The sequence below is a fragment of the Pocillopora damicornis genome, chromosome 8 (assembly GCF_964200805.1).
Source record: "Pocillopora damicornis chromosome 8, jaPocDami1.2, whole genome shotgun sequence".
Classification (NCBI taxonomy): domain Eukaryota; kingdom Metazoa; phylum Cnidaria; class Anthozoa; order Scleractinia; family Pocilloporidae; genus Pocillopora; species Pocillopora damicornis.
The window spans coordinates 22,004,994-22,027,794 of NC_142677.1; the positions used below are offsets into that span (position 1 = coordinate 22,004,994).

Consider the following 22,801-nt stretch of genomic DNA (forward strand, 5'->3'; position numbering starts at 1 on the left):
TTACTTTTTCCCAAGGTTGAGTGAGTCAACAGAGCATCTAACGCAAAATATTATTTTGTTGCAACAACGCAGTATATCACATGTGAAGAATCACGTTCGCGCTCGCTCTAATTCTAAAATGAATTTTTTGAAGAGCAATCTGCTATGTACCAGCTTTTTGCCCATTTTCTAACATGGCAGAATTTGTAGAAATTATTACATCGATATATATAGTTTGTCAAATATAAATTATGTTCACGTAATGAAAACTGACTTTTAGCAAGGTCGTTCTAAAAGCCATTTCCGTCACGCAAGAGAATGCAAGTTTTAGCTATACTTCAGCTTGTGTACAAGAGTTTCGATAGGAACAAATTGGAAACATGCAAAAGTTTTGAAAAAAAGTCTGCTTAAGACATTTCTGGAGCTTTTGCAATGACTTGTCGATTAACACGAGGAATTGCATGAGGACAACCACGCTTTTGGAGATTTCACAAGTTCACGTGCGGTAGTCTAAGGCCCTTTAACCGTCATGTGGGTAGTCCCGTGATATGCAACTGCTCGAAGTTCGGGGGCCCCTAGAAAATCACCTGAGGCTCCAAACTCCGAAGTAAATCACCTTCAGTGCCAAGTAGACTTTATTAAAAAATAAACCGGTGACATCAATGGAAATGAGTTTCTTCATAGTCTTCCTTTGGAATCTAATAAGTGTCATCGGGGGAGACACCCTCTTTCACTGAAAGCGGATATTACTGACCAGGGTCAACTAGCAAAGAAAATGGCGAAATTTCCTAGAAACTGACTCAAGGTTAATACCATCTTTATCACAATAGCAAATGATTCCTCAAAATGTCTTCCCCTTTATTGAGATTCTTATTTATTTACTTCCTTAGCGGTGTTCCACCTAAGAGGACCTCTCGTGGGTGCCTTGGCTTTTATTATTTGCTTGGACACTTTGCGTTCAATATTCCCAAACCAAATTTTCCCGAGGTGATGTAATATTACTTATTACCAAAAATAGGAATTTCTATAGTGTAGATGCAACGCTGTACACAAATTACAAGCTGTAATCCTGGTGTAAATAAATCATGCTTTCATCATTGAAATTATCAACTGTTCAAAACACGAAAAGATGCCTTTCTGTGCGACTGACTTTTGAAAAAACTGTAAAAATTTGGGGATTAAATCAATTTTAAGAACGAAGTGTTCGAGGAAGTTGAATAAGTGATGAGCTGTGGGAAGGGACTAGGGAACTTTGGCCACTAAATCAGGCGGAGGAAATTTGTCGCTTTTTACCGATCTAATTATAGCTTAAAGAACGAAGCCAGTGGTATGCTTAATCTACATAAAACAAGTTTCTTTCGGAAGAAGAACTGATCGCATCGCCGACATCTAAAACACGTTCTTCAATTCGCGTGGCACATTTTGGCATCCCTTGTGAGTTCCTCTTTATTGTGTCACGTTCGATACCGGATATTTCTAGAAGCCTTTTTGATTGGCCTCAAAAACAATAAGATGGTATTTGAACCAATCAGAACACCGTTTTATGTTATGGTTTTTGTTATGGCGCGCCACAGATTGAACTTGTGATTAGGATGTTGCACTTAAACGATTACCTCACTTTTTTGTAGTCATATGCATGTCATAAGCTAAGCCGTTCTGTGCTGGTCCGGGGAAAAGTACAACTGTCATTAAGTGAAGTCCTTCATTCGTTTGAGCAAGCAAGAAGGGAAGCATGTTAGACACATGCAGAGAAGGAAATTTTGAAGAAGTACGCCTCAGTGGAAAGCCATTTCAATGTAATCGTCGCGGTTGCGTCGCTTCAACGAACTTTTCGTGCAAAACTAACAAGTTCGAACTCTGCAGAAACACGAACGAAAGTGCAAGGTGGATGCACGTTCCAGAAAATATCGGTAAGGAAATGATTCCAAACACCGGCCGTCTCGTAGGATCGGGAGGTTTTGGAACTGTGTACGAGGCGTTTTTGGATGGTAAAAAACTGGCCGTTAAGAAAATGCATCGAAACATGAAAAACCCGCACGCACTGTATGAGAGTGTTCAAGCAGAGAAATTGGCTCTCCCCTTGAAACATCCTAACATTGTACGGACTCTGGCTGTTTTTGAGCTAGAAAATATGCAAGATGTGTGGATTCTCATGGAATTTGCTGGTAACAGGACATTACAGGCGATTATTGACGATGATCGAGAAGTTCTGGGTAGTTCTCGCCGATGGAATTATGTGCGTGACATTGCCTGCGCGCTAAAATTCGTCCACGAGAATAGTCTCGTACATTTGGACTTAAAACCTGCAAATGTTATCGTCGATCGCCAAGATCTCTGCAAACTGGGTGATTTTGGATGTTGTCAGAGTATTGGATTAACTGCTAAGGACGAAACATTGCTTCCTCCGAGTCCCGCACCAAGCCCGAGAAGTTTACTGACTGGAACATTCGCGTACCGGGCACCGGAGTTGTTAAAAGGCGAACTTCCCAGCGAAAAAGCAGACATGTACTCACTTGGCATTTGCCTATGGCAGATGCTTTTCCGGGAACATCCCTATGGACTAGAAAGCCACTTTGTCGTTATTTTTGGAGTAGTTGCGCATCACTTAAGACCGTCGCTTGTTAATTTGCCGGCGTTGGCATCAACCGATTCAGACACGCCGGCTTATATTGAACTCATGAAGTTGATGTGGCATGCAAGCCCACTCTCCAGACCTACTGCCGAGGACGTTTTAAAAATTGTGGACGATATGAAAACCATGTGACAATCTGGTTCAACACATGTCGAATTGTACGCTAGTGCACGTAGGACCTTGTTAGTTTGCACGTAGGCAAGCAACGAAGGTTGTAGAATTGTCACTTTGCATTTGCCACGACAGAATTAATTTTTTACGATTTTATTTCTTCAAAATTTCTCGGAATTGTTTCATTTCAACTAAAACGAAATTTTCACTTTTTTCTACCGGATGTTTTAAGAGAATCTAAAGGTCAAATTGTTGACCGGTTTCGTGTTGAAATTCCGTGTATGTATGTTGTTGTATTTTGTGGCTGCTGTCACGACGACGTATTTGCATAAATCTCATTTACGCTTCAATACAAAAGATCTACGCAGTTTCCATTCGTAGACGAAATTTGTGATTTTGTAGTCAATTCTCAAAGGAATCTAGGTTTTCTAAAGAAAGCTTACACAGATAAAAAGGATAATTTATTACTGTATGTTTTGGTACTTTTGAGGCAAATTTCGACTTCCGTGACATGTAGCTGGAATTGGAAAATGGATCATTATTCGTAAAAGTGCTTTCTCATCCTGTAGAGTGAACTTTTTATAGATTGCACGTAAATTTAAGATAAATGTGTATTAGTTTCCAAGGAGATCCTATTTGTGAGATTTTGTAGTGAGCCGTAAAATTCATAACTATTATTTTCCCCTAGACATCATAATCCTTCGTAATTGTAAGGTTTTCCTGAATCTGAAAGTAATGTTTTTTTTTAGGTTGCATAAGGTATTGTTGTCGTTTTTTTTTAATGGTTTTGAACTTTCATAGTGCTTTTTCAAAAATTTCTATTCTTTATATTAATCTTAACTTTATTTACAATTTTGGTACATTTTGTGGGCCAGACTGGTGCAAAAAATGTTTTTTAATTTTTTTATTTACATTTAGTGGAAACCAGTACTATAATCTTAATGCTATAAAATAAAAATTGCACCGTGAAAAAACATTTGAGCAATTTAGTGTCTATAATGTATCATGCAAGATGTAAATAGTATTGCAAATTCATGATTTGAAACCTAGATTGTTGAATAATTGTATATTGATACCAAACATGTATTATAAAATTTACAGATTTAGGAAAGTTTATTTATTAGTTAAAGGAAAAATTATTAATCAGATTATTATTCTAATAGAATCGTCCACAATTTTCACAGCTTGATGAAAGCTAGTAGATAACTACAAAAAAGTCTGAGACTGAAATCAAAATATTGTTTGTACAGAGATCTGCATATTGTTGTAACTTAAGGTTGAACTGTACAAAATAAAACATATGCTAAAAGGAAACTTGAGATTTTGTGTACATATTACTGAACTTTACAGGTTTTACAATTCTGTTGTTCAGGATTGTTTTGAAAAACAAGGTTGCTGGAAAATGCACCCTATATAAAGACCATTAATATCTTAACATCTTGTCACTCTTGAAAGATGCAGAAAAATTGAATAATTTTGTGATGATTTCCAGACATGACCTGACAGACCTTTTGAAGGAAATGCTCTGTTGTCAGAAAAAAAAATAGAGCATTTATCAATTCCTTATCCATTCATCAATGAATAAATAGGTGAGTTGTAAGTAAAATATTTCCCTGAAAACATTCTCCTATTTTTCAATGTGTGTGATTTTATGCACAGTTTTGCTAATTTTTTTACTTGGGTTACAACCTACTTTCACAGTCCTATTTGAACAAAAATTTGGGGCTTTGAGGTCATGTTTATTGAAAATAAAAATAGTTGAACCTAAATCAGGGCAACACACTCTCTTCTGAAATATCATTGCTCTGGCTTATCCTTTCACAGACACGATTTTCACCAGAAAACGAACATGAACCAGTTGAGAGAATCAAACTGATTTGATAGAGTTTTGGTCATTTTCTTCTGTAATAGCTTTCATTGTTGCATGATGTGATCAGGATTAATTCTTTGCAATAAACTAATCGCAATATCAGCCTTGTCAATGATGTTCATTTTCTGCATTAGCCCACATAACATTAGGAAGTCTTTAGTATTCTGACCAAAAGCTGGAAAACTAGCAAAGAAGAAAAACCATTAAGCCAACACACAAGCTGAAAGTGGGAAGAATCAAGTGAGCAATTAGCTTTTGAAATTGGTACCGTATAGTTTTCAAAAGGAAAGGGGTATTGTTTTGAATAAATTTGACTACATCCCTAACTTAAGAAAGCTGTCAATACCAGTCAACTTTTAGAAAATTTGTGACTGTTTTCCTTGTTTCTCAGATAACTGAACTCGTAAGTGCTTGATATGAATAGGAACTACATAAACATGTAAACGACCCTACGTGACCGCGAGTTCAGTTTTTAGATCAGGAAGAGAAAAATTAAAATAAGCCTAAACGAGTAGGGAACTACACGAAAGATCGGGAAAGTTACCCGTAGTTTCGGGCGAATACTCGCTCGTGCTCATTTGAAACTGGGACCTAACCTTACACTCAACAAACAAAATGGCGGAGGTAGAGGACGTCTCGGATGAGCAGCAACAAATCTCAGGTTCGCCTTGCGACGAAATCGATCCAGCAGAAATTTTTGAAAACCAGGGATGTTTGGGGGTTGAAATATTTCCTGCGGATGACAGAGGATCTGGCTCAGAGTTTGACTCTGAGCGCGAAGAGATTGTTGATTTGTCATCTGAGAATGAGCTTTCCGACAGTTTTCCATACGGGGTAACTCCGCCGAGAAATATAAGAAGGCGCAAAGAGAAGTCAAGAAGAGAAAAAGATAAAGTGATCTCTCTCCTTAAAAGTCCTGTAACTCGTCCATATGGATCTAATCCTTCGGAAAGAACAGAGCTGGACAGACGGAAAAAGCGGGGTTCTACTCAGCTGACAACTGAACGAGCCTTCCAGAGACAACTCAAGCGAGGCAGTGTTGATGTTGGGTTTGTCAGTGTTGAAAGTGGTGTCCATTCGTCAGACACTTCAAAGTCTTTAGATGTGCCCAGCATCAAGATCGAAACCTCAAGTCCATTCATGTCCTTGGACTGCGTTTGCGAAGATTCTTCCGATACTTCAGGCATATATATGCGTGCCAGCACTGTCACGGAATCTGGTGCCATTACTCGAAGAAACGCCGGAGGACACAAGAAAGCATCTCGCTCAGAATCTGATCCTCATAGTTCTTCTACATCTAAAAATTTTCTCAATCCCTATTGTCCAGAGGCGAGAATGGAGTTCTATAGAACATTTTCTCTTTTGATCAAACTATCATTGGCTCATAAACAGCAAGAAAGACAGTATGGAGTTGATAACAGTGCCCTTGAGAGGCAAAGTTCAGAAGAAAATAAAAAATGGCAAGTGGCATTGTCACAAGCACTTTGGCTTGAACTGCAGGCTTGGCATGCAAACCGAACCATGGCAGAACAAGATCAGTATTTAGTTCAAGCTCGTGCTAATGTGGAAGAGGTGCTAGATGAGATTATAAATTTTAAAGTTAAGAAACAAGATGGGGACAGTCTGACTTTGAATGAAGAAACTGAGAAAAACAATTGTGAAAAAAATCAAGATGCAAAAGGAGATTCTGGTGTTCTTGATACTGATGGAACTGCCTGTAGTACCAATGATGATTTGCCTACTTCAACACAGTCATCACATTCAGTTGATCCTTCAGTGCACAATTCTTATACAGCAGATCAAGAAAATTTTTTTCAGACTTTGGAGACATCTGAAACAGAACATTGTGTAAATGAAAACAGTGAGCTTTCTTCTACTGAGACAGATAGCTTTAAAAATGACCTTGACAGAGATGCGCCAGATTACAAAGCTTTACGAAGCAGACTTTCACTAGATTTTAATCATAGAAACCAGAAACAGTGTCTCAGTGAAGCAAGAGAGGATTGTTTCTCAGATAAAACATACTGTCAGCTAAAAGCCGCCATAGATCAAGTTACAGAACTCTTTGACAAATTGGAAATGATTGAGCATCTTTATCCCACTCGTAAGAACCTTGGAGAGCAAAATGAAAAGTACACAAGCAAAGATTTCACAAGGAACTTTGAAACATTGTGTTTGTGGTTGAATGTAACCAGAGAATTATACCACAAGCTACATTCGATTGCTAAGTTTGTTGGTGTGAATCCAGATGAGACAAAAGTTTGGCAAGATTGGCTAGATGTTGGTCTTGGAAGATTGGGTATGTATATTAGTATGGTAGCTAAATTTTGTGCATGGGTTTCAGCTTTATTTTCCTTTGTTTTGAGTGTGTTAACCTTTTAACCTCCCAGAAGTGATTAACATATAATTTCTAAGTATAATATCCATACATTGTCAAGCAAGCACATAAAAAGAATACTCAAGCTTATCAGGTAGAAGCTGTTATCTTGATCTAACACAAATTTCTTTTACTAATTCAAGGAAATATGTAGAGGCTAGAAGGGAGAATTAACAATCAGATCTTGGGAGTTGAAGGGTTCATGGGAAATTTTGGGTTTGAAACACAAGAAATTACAATTTAGTCCAAAGTTAAAAAATTCAGCCACAACATGAATGTGTGTAATCCTTATTATCATAATTGCTCCAGTGCTTACAGAGATGCTCAAACTCTGATTGGTTGAGGATTGCATTTCATCTTACCATCATCACCTTGCACGAGGTGTTTATAGTACTGAGGCGCTAAATTTTAAAAAGGCTACCTTGCATTTTTTTCATTGTTACAGAGGAAGTGATGTACACAATAGAGAAAATTCAATTCTTAAGAATGCAAAAGATGCTATAAGGTTTGGAGTAATACTTTTCAAAAGAAAGACATCATGGACTTTTTTATCAATTGAATCAAACAAACCTTTCAAATTCTAGCAGAAACTGGCTCTTTATCTTGCTCTGAGAAATCAAAACAATTAATGCCAAATGGTTTTAACATCAAAAAGAATTCACAACAGAATTTGAAAGCACCAATTAAGTAAATGTACTAACTTTTGTTTGGGGATTATTCAGCAATATCCACTTTGCCTTCAGCAAATAATTATTAAATGATGGCAAAACAAGTTAACCTTCCATTCACTAACATCAGTATCCTTATTCTCCCTACTCTTCTCTACACATTTCTCTGTAATTAGAAGGAGAATTTGTTTAAAAATCAAAGCTTCTAAGGTTGGCAATCATTTCCTTATTCTCATAACCACAAGAATGATTCAGTTAGTAGTATTACATTGCCTGCTCAGGTGTGAATACTATTAGCCCACATGCACCAGTTTGTTAGTTTTTTAAATTCAGTGGAGTTTACTTTTGTATTTTTTTTAAATTTATTTATCTGGAAGTAATTTTTTGCAGATGATATGTGCCCAGCCTCTGACTTGAATCTTGATGACAATGAAACTTATTTTTCATTATCTGACGATGATAATGATGATGAGGAAGAGGAGGATGAGAGCAATGAAGATGACGACGTTGATGCTGATGATACTGAACAGAAAAATGGAGGACCATCAGGTACTGTGCCTTCATCCCCAATGAGAACAATGTCATATGAAAGTCAGACAAGCACAAGCACGCCTTCACGGCCATCAAGAGCAAGTAGCAACTTGTCCAACTTCAAGTGGAGTTCAACATCAAGGTACAGACCATTTGTTGATCACAGCATCAAGAAGATGGGGTTGATAAAGCTTGGGAAGAGATTAGGAGACATTCTGCACACTAGTATGATGAAGGCTAGACAAGCCCTGGTGCTTCCGAGCAACAAATGCCAGGACAATGAATGCCAGTGTTGTAACCCTGTTAAATTGGAGCACAGGAAGTGGTCTGTAAATCATTTGGATGCACTCATGAACGGAAAAGAAGAACCAATTCAACTGTTCAGCTGTAGCTGTCATCCTCATAGAAGAGCAATGCACTGTGGGAGTGAGAATTTTGATCATGGGATTTGGGTGGAGGAGTTCATTAAAGAAACTGGTCTGCCCTCCTTTCGATTATTGTACTTGTTTCTGGCACGAGTTCCATTAGACATCATCCATGAATGTTTGCGTCTGAGGCTGCAGCATCGGCCCAAGGGGGAGCCATCATCATTGAGTGTGAGACAGGTCAGACACAAGATTAGATATTTGGTTAAGTCATATTCTCTAAACATTAATCTATACACTGTTCTCTATATATTTCTTTATGATAATGACAAGGAGAGTATGGGTAGCAATCAAGAACTTCTTTAGCTGATGGTCATTTCCTTTTTTCTCATTTCTTTAATGTGTGATTCAGTGGGGATACTATAAAGAGAAATTAGATGAAAGTCATGTAAAAATAATTAATAATCACTGATTTTTTCTTATAACTAGCTAAGACACAAAGGATAGGGATAGGAAAGCTGTGTATGTACTCATATTTACATTAAAGGAGGGGTGGGGTTCTTGGTACTGGTTAGATTTTAACAAAAATTAATTTTGGTCTGACATGTATTTGCTTGAAGGAACCAATACTTCTACAAACTTTGATTTGGTTTCTTGCCATAAAATTTTCTTTTTAGCATGAAAAGATTCTGAATAATGCAAATTTTTTCATCCATACTTCTTGTTTGTTTTTTGGTTTCTTTTTACTGCATTTCCTCCTCCAGAATATTAACCATTCAGGGAAAAATATGATTTATGAAAAAAATATATATATATATTCTCAGCCACAGCACTCAGTGACTTTGTTTTACACTCAGTCACTTTTTTTTAAAATTTTTTTTGATACACAGCTTCTGCGAGAGTGTAAAGATGTGCTGTTAGGTGGTGTTCTTGTGAAAGACTACTACCTTGATCTTGTGGGTGGAATTTCAAATTCAGAAGACTTAAACAAGGAAAACACAGAAAGTGACATTGAAGGCTTTGAGCAGGATCTTCAGAGTTTGCTGCTGGTAATTTTTGGTTACTATCTTATCTCAGCATGAAATTGAATTTGAGTTCATTGTGAAACATGCATCATTATGTAAAGTCCATGGTTGTCTGCAGGCTAAGGGAATATAATTGACATAATTTGATCTTCTGTCTTATAAAAAATAAGGACAGGAAATTTTTCTATATGAACACTTTGTATCACTTATCACAGTAAAGTATGGAAGATTTCAGCTTGTTTTACTCCATCACTTAGCTGAACACTGAAATTTCCATAAGTAATATTGACTGAGCTGAAATTTTCCTTTGTATATGAACAAGAGGTGGACTTTTTTTTTTCTTGGTAGCCTAGCAAGTCCAGTTACCAGGCTCATGTAAAGAGTCTATTGATAAAGTCTACCAAATAGTTAACCATTTCCTCCTGAAAAACATCTATAAAATTGTTTACTGAGGGGTAAATACTGAGAGTCAGCACAAGCCCAGAAAATGCACAGCCTCTGCTTCATGTATAAACAAGGACATACCAATGAGTATCCACTTTATTGTGGGTGCAACCATCTTAATTTTAATAACATATGATCACTAAGTATGATAGATAAAATGTCAGTGAGAAAGAGAGGTATGCCACAGATGTTTTTCCGCTTTTGTTAAGCTGTTCTTTATATCTTTTTCAATTAGGTTTATTTTGAGTATTTGCACAATGTCATCCACTTGGTCCAGAGGCTTCCTCAGGCATCCAAAGGACTAAAAAACATTCTTGAAGAAGAGTGGAGCTTTGTGAAGAAACATTGCCGCCATATTAGAGGAGGGGAAGTGGAAGGAGGAACAAGATTTTGGTATTGAAATAATTGCTGTGACAAGTTGACATAGCACCATAATTAATAATTGCACTGCAACACTAAAATTAAAAAAACTGTTTATATACATGTTGGAGAAAGATGCAAAAACCTATCAAGAGTGTGGGTGGGCCAAAGGAAATAATATATCTTCATGATGATCTGAGCCCTAGTCAGTTAAGTTGTTGAGTTTTTCTACTCTACCATTATGGTCATGTAATTGGTTTACAGTGTTCTCCATTGCAGGTGATCAGAGGTTAAACTTACCACCTAAACTTGCTTGAAATTCTTGAAAATTCAACAAGTAAAAGGGTTGTTCTATTGGCTTGAAAATTTCTCTTACCTGGCATGCTTGAAATAACAGAATACAATGGGTGTAAGATCCTGAATATGGCAAGGATCGGTAATGTTGAAAGCATCAGCAGAGATACAGAATGAGTGCCACCAGCATTTTATAAACACTATTACACAGTATAAGTGCTCTTTGAGAAATCATTGTGATTTTGGGAATTATGAATGATCATTACTTTTAATTCTGTTGATTATCTTTTCCTCTTTTCAGTGTCATGGCTTCAGGACTGCTTGAGTCAACTGGTGACTTTCTAGAGTCTGAGTTGGATCAGAGTTGCTCAGATCTTCACAACAACACTGATCATGGTGAAGATCTCAGGTACAGTTTATAGTGTTGGATTACAGATGGATTAAAATCAATGATGAAATTTAACAAAACAACTGGAATTGTGCCAACCACTGCAATTGCAAATATTACAAAAATTGCTAGGCACCCAAGGTAAATCAGTGGCAAAATGCAACTTAGTGTCAGTGAGACTTGGCTGTGAAATAGCTGGAACTTGAAAATATTACAGATTAAAATTAGCAAAAACTGTCTGTTAAAATATTTTTCAAGTCCTATCATGATCGTCATACCATTTTAGTAAGATGCTGTGTATAAGCAGAGATGGCTAGGCTTTTAATGCAGGGGAAACAGTGATACTTTTTATCATAAGCTACTGGTATTTTGCTGCTGAGACTGTAGTAAGCTCTGACAATGTGATACACTTAGCCTGTGTGTCAGAGTTTTTTTATAATCATGTAATGTTCTGTCTCTACAGGAGGAAAGTGCTTGAAGCTTGCAGAGGTTTTAAACTTTTGTTTAATGAAGCGAGAGAAAGGGCCTCTAAAGCCCTTGGTTTCACCAAGAAACTCCAGAATGACCTTGAAAATGCTGCAAAGTTCAGCATTGACGTACCCATGAATGAGCTTTTGATGAGGCTAGAAGCTAGTGGACATGTTCAGGTAATGAAGAAATAACCTTTACAATTTCAATGTGCAAACTAATTTCTCATTACAATCAAATTTAAATGTAAGTGTGCTACATAATGTATAATATACTTTTCAGGTCATAGTTAGACACACAGCTGGACTTTTTATGTTTGTGCCAAAAACAATGGTGAAGAAAAAATGGTTAGTTCAGTCAAATATTAATTTTTAGACCCCTAAGAGTGATTAGCTTCTAATTTGTCTCTACAACATCACCCCTGCATCTCGCATTAAAGTTATGAGAAAAAAGAAAAAGGTTACCAACTGAAAGCAGCTCTTTCTTGCTAAGCAAATTCTCCATGTCAGTGTCATGAGAAATGCATAAAGAATAGTATGGAGAATATGCATACTGATGTTATGGTGCAAAGCATTACCTAAAGATGAGTGGTTACTGTGTTGTTGTTCTGATTGATGAGCCTTTAAGCAGGGATAGTCTAAAAGGAATACCTCTTAGGGCAGTTCACAAATAGATGGGCCTATGAAAGGGTTAGGGAGGGTTGATGTGTCAAATTTAAACTCTAGTTTGATGTCATCCTTTTGTTTCAATGTTACTACAGTCAAATTATCCACCTGTTAAATTCTTGCTGTGTTCATGAAGAACATGGTGATCAAGTTGTTTCAGATGGTTCTGGATATCTCCTCATTTTGCCACCGTGTGCCTTAGAGAATGGAAATGATGTGCCTGTAACATGGAATGGCAAGACGGTTGTGGTGAGCCCAACCATGGATACTGCTATTAGTTTAGCAGACATACAGGTACGTTGTCAGCCTCTGCTCTTCAGGTATCCCTCAGCACTTCAGGCTGCAATGGTTTGGGTCACTGTTGCACACAGAAAATAATTTAACCACAAAGTTTTTGTGCAAGTTTCTAAGTAGGTAATCATGTAGAAAGCTGTCACAAGTTTACTATTTACATTGTAACAATTCAACTCTCATGAGTGACCAAGACAGAATTTCTCCTTACAACATCGAAACAAAATCAAACAGGCAAGTTATGGGAATAAAGAAAAATATGAATTAGGGAGATTATTAGTTGAACTAATGCCAAATTCTCTAAACTCACATCATATGATTTGCTTAACAGACAGTAAGGAGAATTACTAATGAGATCATGGGAGTGAAAGGGTTCATGGACAGTTATTGTAGTCTCAGTACTAACAATTAAAACTTTCCCAGTTTACCTTGATTGGTGGAGTATTAAGACTTAAAAGTTGCTTGAAAGTGCAAAATTGACAGCCATACTTCTTATCTCATAGACATGGGGTATTATTGCCATTTTATTCCCAGCAACTAAAATTCCATTTGTAGTAACCATGTAATGATAATTTTGTTGGTTGCCAAATGCAACTTTGAAAAGAGTTAAGTCTGGAGACCTGCCTCTAGAAATGAATTAGGTACAAAGTCGTCTACAACGCACACTATGGAATTGTCAGAGGAAGTAAATTTCTAAAGAAACAGAGGTATTGCATCAATGGGGGTATTGCAAGCTTGGTTAGTATTATCAACTGAGTTGATAAAGTAAATTGGCCACTGTTAAGAGTTTCTAAAACAGACATTTTGAGCATTAGCCCTATGTCAGTGTGAAGGGCTGACATAAGGCTAATGCTTGAAACATTGTTTAAAAAACTCTTAACGGTGGCCAATTTACAGTATTTACTCAGTTTATAAAACCTGTTATCCTGCTATGGAATTGCTTTTTGTGAAAATATCCTGTATATCCATGGGTGGTATTTACTTGCATCCACCAGTAGATGTCATGCCTGACATTAAAGCCAATTTAACCATCTTTACAACATACATGTACTAAAAACAGCACTTTTCCTTAACTTTTTTTTTCAGGTTGGAGGTATGATTTTGGTGGTACAGAATTCCAAAGACTTGGATGAGCAGCGTGAAGTATTTCTTGACAGCATGAGTTATTTTGTCAGCATTGTAAAGCAAAGGACATCCAGTCATCAAGCTATTGCAGAAGCACTTGATGAATTGCAGGTAGGACATAATGGCAATCTACAATTATAATATACATGTAACTGATCCAACGGTGGTACCTGTGGTTACCACAAGTGACATGAAATATCACCAGGAAAGAAAACTAACACACCTTAGAGAACTGTTTTTTCTCTTTTTGGTGTTAGTTCTAACAGAAATCTTTATAAGGATCAGGATTTATCAGTTCTGTTGAATTAACCCTGAAACTCCCAGAAGTAATTAAAATGTAACTTCTTCCCATAATATCCAAACATTATCCAGCAAAAAAGTAATGAGAAGCTTAAAGAAGTTATTACCTTGATCTAAAACCACATTGTTTATAACTAGTTTACAGGGAAATTTGTTACAGCTAGAGGGGAAAATTAACTTCCAGATCTTGGAAGCTAAAGAGTTAAGGTTATGTCCCTTTCAGGAAGCCTGTCTGAGTCTCCGTGAGAAAATTGTTAGTGCTGTTGAAAGAGTTGATGAGAACTTGGATCTTGATAGCATGTTTGAAATGGAAGAGACAGAGAAGGCCATGGTTTATCACACCTACACAGAAACTATGCACCTGTGTTACAATGTTGGTTTTGAGGTACATATAACTTGCTTATCATGTCAACACCTGAATTTGCCTTTTACAGTTACATACTCCTGAAGTGTTTGATATTTGTACATTTGTTTTGCAATTATTAGCTTTGATGCTCGAATCATAGACAAGTCACCTTACTCCAAGTTTATACCGTAATTACATAACTTTGAAATAAACACGAGTTTTCAAATTGCATTTCAAGTATCAAAAAGAGGTGGCACGTTTAGTATTTGGAGAGAGAAAGGACACTCTTGGGCAAAAAATGCTGAATTTTTCCAAGCAATGGATGAAGTTTGTAATGTCAAAGTGTGAGAGAGGAAGAGGCACAAGACCAAGGTATGGTAGTTTAAAAAAAGAGTTAAAAAAAGGTAAACAATTCTTAAGTCTGCCCTTTTGGATAGAGTGGATTATCTTGCGTTTTAAATTTCAGCTGTGTCGTTCAGTTCATTTATTTTTTTAATATAAATTTAAATGTTTCTTTGTAGATGGGCAAACCAAGGTCTTGACTTTCTTACAGTAGCATGTGATCCCAAGACATTGAACACTTTATCAGAGTCTGCATTCCAGGTATGAATTGAAAATACATACTTCTCGTTCATGGGATATGTTGTAAACTTTGCGAAGATCAATCAGGCTTCTTCCAGATTTGTTGTCTCTGCTATGATCGTGTTAAATATTTTTTGAACTGACATTTTCTTTACAATTTGTTCTTGAAGGAATTGAAGAAAACGATCAACGGTTGTATTTGTCACGTGATTGGAAGTGCAGAGAGCTGCAGTGGGGTCGCAAGTCCAGGTACACATTTCTTAAATATGGATTGCTTTTGACTAATAATTAAAAAAAGAGAGAGATTATTTTATAATTATCCGCTGAAGGCTTCTATTAATTACTAGCTTATTAGCCTGCAGTGCAGATGTCTTATTTGGACGAGTTAACGGTACAAGCTCACGATTGTTTATACGACCGGCCATGTTTGATTTAGAGTAAGATTGGACGGTGGGGGGAATGGGGTAGGGATGGGCAAAAAGAAGTAATTTCTATTGCCCCACCCCCTCCCCTCTCCTTCCCTTTGATCGTGGCACAGCCCATTGAGAAAAATTTCATTCTTTCCCCTTGCCTTCCACCGTTGTAAAGATCAAAGATGGCAGCTATAACTTTCATCAAGAAAATATTGTGCACTCACTCACCAAAACTACTAGCTTCTGTGACTGTGGCAGCGACTATATTTTCATCCAACACATAAAATGCAGCCTGTGCGACCAAATGCCCCCCCTCCCCCCACCCTACAGAACTTTTTAGCTATCTAACTCCAAGTTGTACTCCTCAGCTGCGCTACGAAAATAGCCGACTTATGTTCCTCCTAGCTCTTGAGATTTTTAACCACTTAATTTTTATTTGGAATATCATGCCCTTCTTTGTGCATTGCACCGAAAAGATTACCTTTACTCAATCCTGTAAGTGGAACTCCAAATGCGAAGTTATTGTTGTATCCCAAGTTGAACGAGGTATCTTTTTTATACCAAACGTAATACTCGCTATGTTGCTCTCTCTCTTCCCCCCCCCCCCCCCCCCCTCAGCATACAGATCTCAGAGTCCAGCTTGCCCATCCCCAGTGTTTGGCAGAAGTGGTTCCACAGGAGGACTTCTGAGACCTCTGTCATGGCCGGCAGGAAAGCCTTCCAAATCCCCAGGAGACCCGGCGGATTCTGATGAAAATCAGTCCACGCGACGGCAGCTGTCAGATCCTCTGGCCAAGCCACAGTTCCAGAGTCTAGCAACAGACGTTAATGGTTAGAAGCTTTTACAATTATTAAGTCATGTCTTAAACCCTCAACTCCCATAATTCTGCCTTCTAGGTTCTAAGAGAATTCGGTTCTGTATCTGGATAACATTCCCGAGCTGATATTTTTGTCCTTTGTTTTCATCTTTGTACTGGAGGATATATTTATTGGGTAATTTTTGATTGAATGTCAAGAGTAATCTGGGATTGCTGTGATTTTCTTTTACTTAGCTCTGGAATTGGTCCGGAAAACTCGCGCCACCGTTATAGCCAATCAGATTTAAAACTTATGGAACTTGTATTTTCCCGCACTTCAGGCAGTTTGATTGGTTTTTATTTGAGTTCTCATTGGCTCCTTGTGCTATTTTCCACTCTTTTGATTGGCCGTTGTCATTACTATTGTTTTTCTTAAACGACACTCAGTCGAAATGCTCTCTAGTAGCAGATGTCACATGTTAATACTTACTGGGAGTTAAAGAAGGGAACCTGTCAATGCAATTCGTACACGAAAGTCTCAGTGGGGTTGACCGTTAGCCCTAAAACAGCCAAAAACTTTAGCCAGTAGGAGTGAAAATTTACAAATTTTTAGTCATAAAAAAAAGGTTAACGGTAAACAGTTTTCCTTCCGCAATGTGTCAATTTGGGCTAACTCCTAACTGTAAATTGGCCAAAATTTCAACCGTTAGCTGTAAAAACCATCATCTCATTGAGACCCTCTTACGCGCTGCTACAAGATTTCCTGAAAATTTCTTTTTCTTTAGGGAACGATGGTGAAGGCGAAAATGAAGAAGATGGTGAAAAGGATGGCATTAAACATAAGGATAGCTTTGTGGCAGAGCCAGGTGCACCCCGGTTAGAAAAAGTTCGTCACTCCTTGAATAAACTGGAAAGGAAGAGAAACGATTATCTATATGAAAAGCATGTGATTGGGCGAGTGAGCAACAGACGCCGTGATATAGTCAAGGAACTGGCTTGCATTTCCAGCAGAAAAGTGCCATTTAAGTGGCAGCGAGGAAATAAAATAGGTACAGTTATGATTAAAAACTCTCAGGCTTTCTTGTGTTGTTAAAGTCCAGTTTCAGCTGTTTACATTATCAAGACTTATTTTCGTGGGAAAGAAACTCAAAGAAATATATTGAGTCACCTACTATCATTATAGAACCCCTCCTCTCCATTCTTGTTTCGTGGGGATAGCTGAATGAACGGAAATTAAATTGTCACAAAACCTGTGTACCATTTGGTTCTCCTTTGCGAGGAGCCAGTGGCAAAATTTACTGTGTTAACCTCCCGAAGCGCGGAAAACTTTAGTGACCAAGTGTCGATTGGTGCCAGGTCGGAATCTGATTGGTTGGGACTAATCACGGAGCGTTAACGAAATATTGCTGTACAGGATTAGTTTCGAGATGCTCTTTAAATCGCTCTACTCTGTGGAATTGAAGACTTACAAGCTATGTTTGTATCACGTTTTGCCTCGTAGGTGAAGGTCAGTTTGGAAAAGTGTACGCTTGTGTTAATCTGGATACAGGTGAAATGATGGCTGTGAAGCAGGTTAGAGATCAATGCTAAGAATGTTTAAGCGTGCCATACTTTTATTGATAAAATTTCATGGTTAGGAGGAAAGTGAAGATGGTAAATTTTTAGCGTAGTCGTCGAAAAAAGAAAATCGTTTTTTGTTAGGCCTTGAGCGTTCTACACTTGCGACAAAACGAATGATAACTCTCTTAATTTCTTTGTGGTTAAGATCAAACCTTTTTCTCTAAGGTTAAGTGTGATCTCCTTATTGTGTCTTCGATGAATTTTTTTTGAAACTTGTAGAAGAAACCGTTAATTTTATTTTTTTTCTACAGATCAAATTTCAGCCGAACGATCATGGTGAAATACGGGATTTAGCGGATGAAATTAAGAACTTTGAAGGAATACGACATGAAAGTCTGGTGAAGTACTATGGTGTTGAACTTCATCGGGTGAGCTTACACACAATTTTCGTTTAAACTAAATCAAGATTCGACGCGACAACACAGCGGTCATACGTTTACGCATGTGCTAGCTTTGTAATCACGAAGTAGAGTGTTTTCCGTCTGTAAGAACTAACTTGTCCCAGACGAGTCATATCACAAACAGTCACACAAGCCAGTAAGTCACGGTGTTTTAGAAGCGTATAACTTTCTTGGTAAAGTTCAAAACAGGATGGTATCGATAGGCTACCTGTCCTTAAATAAGCTTTCTGTTCGAAAAGTCTCGGGTTTCCTTTTCCCTACTTATGTTTCCTTCTACAGATTTTTATGAACGTTTCAATTTTCTTTCGCCTGTTTTGCGAGGCAGCGTTGTTTCTTATGCTATCCTTTAAAAATGTGCGCGAGAAATTGGCGCGCGGCCGGCCAAAATTGATCTTCCCGCGCGTGCCAGACATTTTACCGCTGTGTTGTTCCCGACTGGTTTGTAGGACTTTTCCTGAAGCTTACCTTCATAATTTTACATATACCAGGTTGCTCTTTGGCTAAGTTAGTGTAGTTTTATCATTTCCGTCTCATAATTTACAGCATGGAGTTCTCAAGCTGTTCATGGCGTGAACGAAAAGCGAAAGGAAACGGATTAAACGCAGTGAACTCACAATAAGGAAAAAGAGAGAAAACAAATTTTACGGTCGAAAAATGAAAGAAAATTTGTAGTTATGGGTAGTGTCGTTAAATGTTTGTGGTGCCAGCTGCAAGAGCTACTTAGGTGGAACAGTACCTGGAAAGTAAGAGCTATACGTTTGCTTGGAATTGTGCTTTTCAGGACGAGATGTTCATCTTTATGGAATACTGTGCGGACGGCACTATATCAGACGTTGCCAAACTTGGCCTCCCAGAAACAATGATCAGAGTGTATGCTTACCAGATTCTTGTTGCCGTCAGCGTGCTTCACGAAAAGGGTATTGTGCACAGAGATGTCAAAGGTAGGTTTCACTGCATCTTGGAAATTAACTGATACGTTTTGGTAGGCAATATAGGAAGACAACCCATTGCTACAGTACTACAGTGTTGCTGCTCCTCTTGGAAGGAATACTGGCGTATGCAGGTTACATTTCTGAGCGGAGAAAAACTGTACGAGACAAATGCTATGAACAACTAAAATTAGGAATGTGGCTGAGTTTTTGGTAATTGTTTAGGCCTGTTAGATTATCTTGAAATCCTTGTGCGAGTCTTGTGAGCCTTGGTTTATCATGTGCTCCAAGACTACACATTTATTTTTACCTTTTGAGAGACTGTTGTAATAGCGCTTAATTCATTTACGATAATCATCATCGCTGGTCGTTTTTGTCCTTGCTTAGAGTCCTTAACGGGAATGTTTTTTAGGTTTTAGTTCTCGAAGATTGGTTGTTTTGTAAGTACTTTGTTGTTCATTTCGAATGTCTCGTGAAATTTTATTGGGTTAGTGTTCCAAAAATATGTTTACTCTGCCAAGGTCAGTTGTCCTGTAAGCTCGAACATGCCTACCGATAGGATACGCAATAGCATGTTCTTGGGGCTGAAAACTGCCTGGACGATGAGCTGCCACTCCAAACAGCGCTGAAAGTATACACTCAAAGCACACGCAAGAACGCCTCAAATGAAGGGCACATGGAATTACGAAGCATGCGCATATGCAAAACCGCTGACTACCAGAGAACGCTGATGTTCTTTGTTGTTAACTCCCTTAAATCGCATTAATAAAGAGAGAGTCAGAAAGTAAGTAAAAGTTCCTGATCAGACTCCTGGTGCCTCCGTTTGCGCGAGTGACTCAAGCTAGTTAACGCCAATAATCCAACACAAGGATGGCAAGGCTGACAGTATTTTTGAAGGTAGAACGCAAATAAGGAATAGAGTGTCGCGTCTCCTGCGATCATTTTCTCGCGCTGCCTTGCGTAAATTGTATCTAAGGGTATTGCGTTTCAATAATTTATGCTACAACTTACTGCATATGCCATACCAATTTTTTTTCCGTTAATCATTTTAGGTGCCAACATATTTGTCTCGTCTGATGGTGTTCTCAAGTTGGGGGACTTTGGTTCCTCTATTAAGTTAAAGAATCCTCTGCAGACAATCTATGGGGAGATAAGCAACATACGAGGAACAGTGGGTGAGTTAGAAGTCATTTACCTCACATAAAGCATTCTATTTTACTTGGTTTGCTTTTTATTGTAATCGTTTGAGATATGCTAAAGCCATCAGTGACAAATGTGTTCGCGTTGCTATGGGCATTTTCGAAAATAAAACAATACATTTGTTTCAGCTTACATGGCACCTGAGGTGATAACACTGGATAAAGGAGCAGGGTACGGAAGAGCGGCAGACATCTGGAGCATCGGATGTGTAGTGGTTGAGATGGCAACAGGAAAGGTTGGTATTGAGAGGGGGTGATGGGATGATGGCCTTTACGGCAAATGGTGAAAATTTTGGTTATTTTACGACCAACGGTTAACCCAAAATGACGCAAAATGACACATTGCGGAAAGAAAAAATTCTCACGGTTAACTTTTTTAACGACTAACGGTTAAAACTTGTCAATTTTTACGACCACCGGCGAAATTGTTTGGCTGTTTTACGACCAACGGTGAACCCACTGAGACCTCTTATTGATCTAAAACAGCACTGTCACTCCAGGAGGTTACTAACAAGCGACTTCTCCCTACAAACTCCATACGTTGTACAGCAAACAGGTTATAAGAAGAGACACACGTATCTCTCATTGGGTGTTATCCTAATATAAAACCGAATTGTCTTCATTTGTTACCAGAGATTTAGTCAGCAGCTAAAAAGACAAAAACAAATCATGCATTATACCTCTCAACTAAGTTATTTGCTGAAACTTGTCCTCAAATTCTTTTTTTTATTATTTTTAATGTATAGCCTCCATGGCCCGATTGCGATAACAACTTTGTTATCATGTTCAAAGTTGGCGAAGGAGCCACGCCTGCTATCCCTGAGAGTTTAAGTGAAGAGGGACAGGATTTTCTGCTCTGTTGTTTTCTGCATGATCCTTATGAACGGCACACGGCCAGTCAGTTAATGGACCATTCGTTTGTCAAGGTAGATCTCTAAAGGTATCGTGTACAAGTTACATTTCAAGCAATAGATATCTGACCCCTTGATGATAAGTGATTAATTGATCTGCACGTGTAAATGGCAATTTTAGTAATTGCAGAAAGTAAAACCTGGCCCGAAAAAGAATGAAGTCTCCGTTTACTCGGATCCCATCGTATCTTGGACTTCTTGGTTTCTCGAGCCCTCTGTTATCTCGAGCTCCACAGTACTCCACCGCTTGTTATTCCGTGCCTGGGTAGTTCGAACCCCTCGGTGTCACGAACTTCTTGTTTATGAAACCACTCTTTTTGTATGTCCTCTCCGTATTCATCTCCTTTCCCATCAAGACCAGTATTGTTTGATTCATCAGAGTTGTGGAACCAGTATTTGGAAATTAGTTAGTACTAAGATTCAAGTCTCGTACCTTTTCAGTTACATACCATTCGAATAGCGGTTTACTCAAAGCACACACTTTCATAATTGTTACTGTTTTTTCTCCGCAGTGCTGTTAAAGTTTCGCACAGATTGGAGCTACTGAAGTGCTAGTGGAAACGTTCTGAACGAATTTGTTCAAGTACTACCGACTTGGCAGTAATTTAATTCGTGGCTAAAGAATCATCGGAGGACTGATACTCGATCCGCAAAGATTAAAAGTTTGTCAAAGCTTGCGGGTCTCGCCCTTATAGTTGCTAAGCAACTGTGAACTATAGCGTTAAACCTATCAGACAACGATCGGAGAACTCGTCAGTACTTATACTAGAGTTTGATTGGTTTGTTAGAATTGGATATTCTCCGTGAACATAAAGAAGGCTAGGAAAAACGAGGCTAATTGTCCCGAGTGAAGAGTTAAAAAATAAACTAAATTATCACTTAAGTTAATTAAAATTATATCCATTCAGATTTGTATTAAAACAATGACTTTGTCCAGGCTAATCCGGATAAATTTGAAAACGAAGATTTTCCCTCGTAAACAAAGACATATTTTCCTGTCATCCTATTGTTTTTGTACCATTTTGTGTACTGAGCGCCTTAATGGAGAAAACTGAACCCGGTTTTAAATTTATCTGGACTAGTACAGACAGGGTTGAACAGTGTGTGAAAATATGGCAATGGATGTACGTTGCTATGAAGTATATTTGAAGAAAATCGCGCATGTTGTTTCGATGTAAACTTTGGAAGTAATTGTTTTCGCTGTTAATAATTTTTTGATTGCAAGAATGAAAATATGATACTTTTAAGCGGTGCAAGTGTTCAAATAGATTGGTAAAACCTCACCTGTCGTTTCAAATATCTAAACAAACTGCTCTTGAATTTATTCAATTTTCACTGCATGGAATACTGAAGAATTTACATTAGAATTTATTGTGAAGTGTGGACTGAGAATAATAAACCATTAAAATGGCGAATTACAGTGTTAGTAGATATCACACAAACTGAATAACCAGCGCATCAAAAGATAACTTTATCGCTGACAGTATTCGATGTATTATAGTTTAGTTGGTATGTGCGTTATGATTGGTCAATTTAGCGGGCCGTACTTTATTGTACCGCCCGCTAAATTCAAATGTTTGTTGATTGAAATCTTCCCCTGAATTTGAACCCAGAGTTAAAATAGTCTTACTGACATCGTTTTCTCGATTCGTACTGTAAGTTATGGAACCTTGTTTTTTTCCGGTCGGGGAAAAGCTCGGTCTTTAACTT

At 37.9% G+C, this 22,801-nt stretch overlaps 2 protein-coding genes across 3 annotated transcripts; both read left to right on the plus strand.

The window, feature by feature from the left end:
• The first annotated feature begins 255 nt into the window (after positions 1 to 255).
• Positions 256 to 4,041, plus strand: LOC113678863 (serine/threonine-protein kinase mos). The gene has a single exon (XM_027195780.2). It carries the CDS (start codon positions 1,712 to 1,714, stop codon positions 2,741 to 2,743), a length of 1,032 nt encoding a protein of 343 aa, XP_027051581.2. The 5' UTR covers positions 256 to 1,711; the 3' UTR covers positions 2,744 to 4,041.
• A 942-nt stretch (positions 4,042 to 4,983) lies between these two features.
• LOC113678862 (mitogen-activated protein kinase kinase kinase 4) lies at positions 4,984 to 22,506 on the plus strand. Of its 2 annotated transcripts, none has more exons than XM_027195778.2 (22): positions 4,984 to 6,891; positions 8,028 to 8,773; positions 9,424 to 9,582; positions 10,238 to 10,395; positions 10,958 to 11,065; positions 11,508 to 11,691; positions 11,795 to 11,859; positions 12,273 to 12,471; positions 13,555 to 13,704; positions 14,117 to 14,278; positions 14,478 to 14,611; positions 14,761 to 14,842; positions 14,992 to 15,070; positions 15,853 to 16,065; positions 16,817 to 17,080; positions 17,533 to 17,603; positions 17,903 to 18,019; positions 18,834 to 18,993; positions 20,034 to 20,156; positions 20,310 to 20,416; positions 20,927 to 21,120; positions 21,604 to 22,506. In XM_027195778.2, the coding sequence occupies exons 1-21, from the start codon at positions 5,208 to 5,210 to the stop codon at positions 21,116 to 21,118; spliced, it is 5,157 nt and encodes a 1,718-aa protein (XP_027051579.2). In that variant the 5' UTR covers positions 4,984 to 5,207; the 3' UTR covers positions 21,119 to 21,120; positions 21,604 to 22,506. The 2 variants fall into 2 exon arrangements, with proteins under 2 accessions (XP_027051579.2, XP_027051580.2); XM_027195779.2 differs by having other exon boundaries at positions 20,927 to 21,106.
• Positions 22,507 to 22,801: the final 295 nt, after the last annotated feature.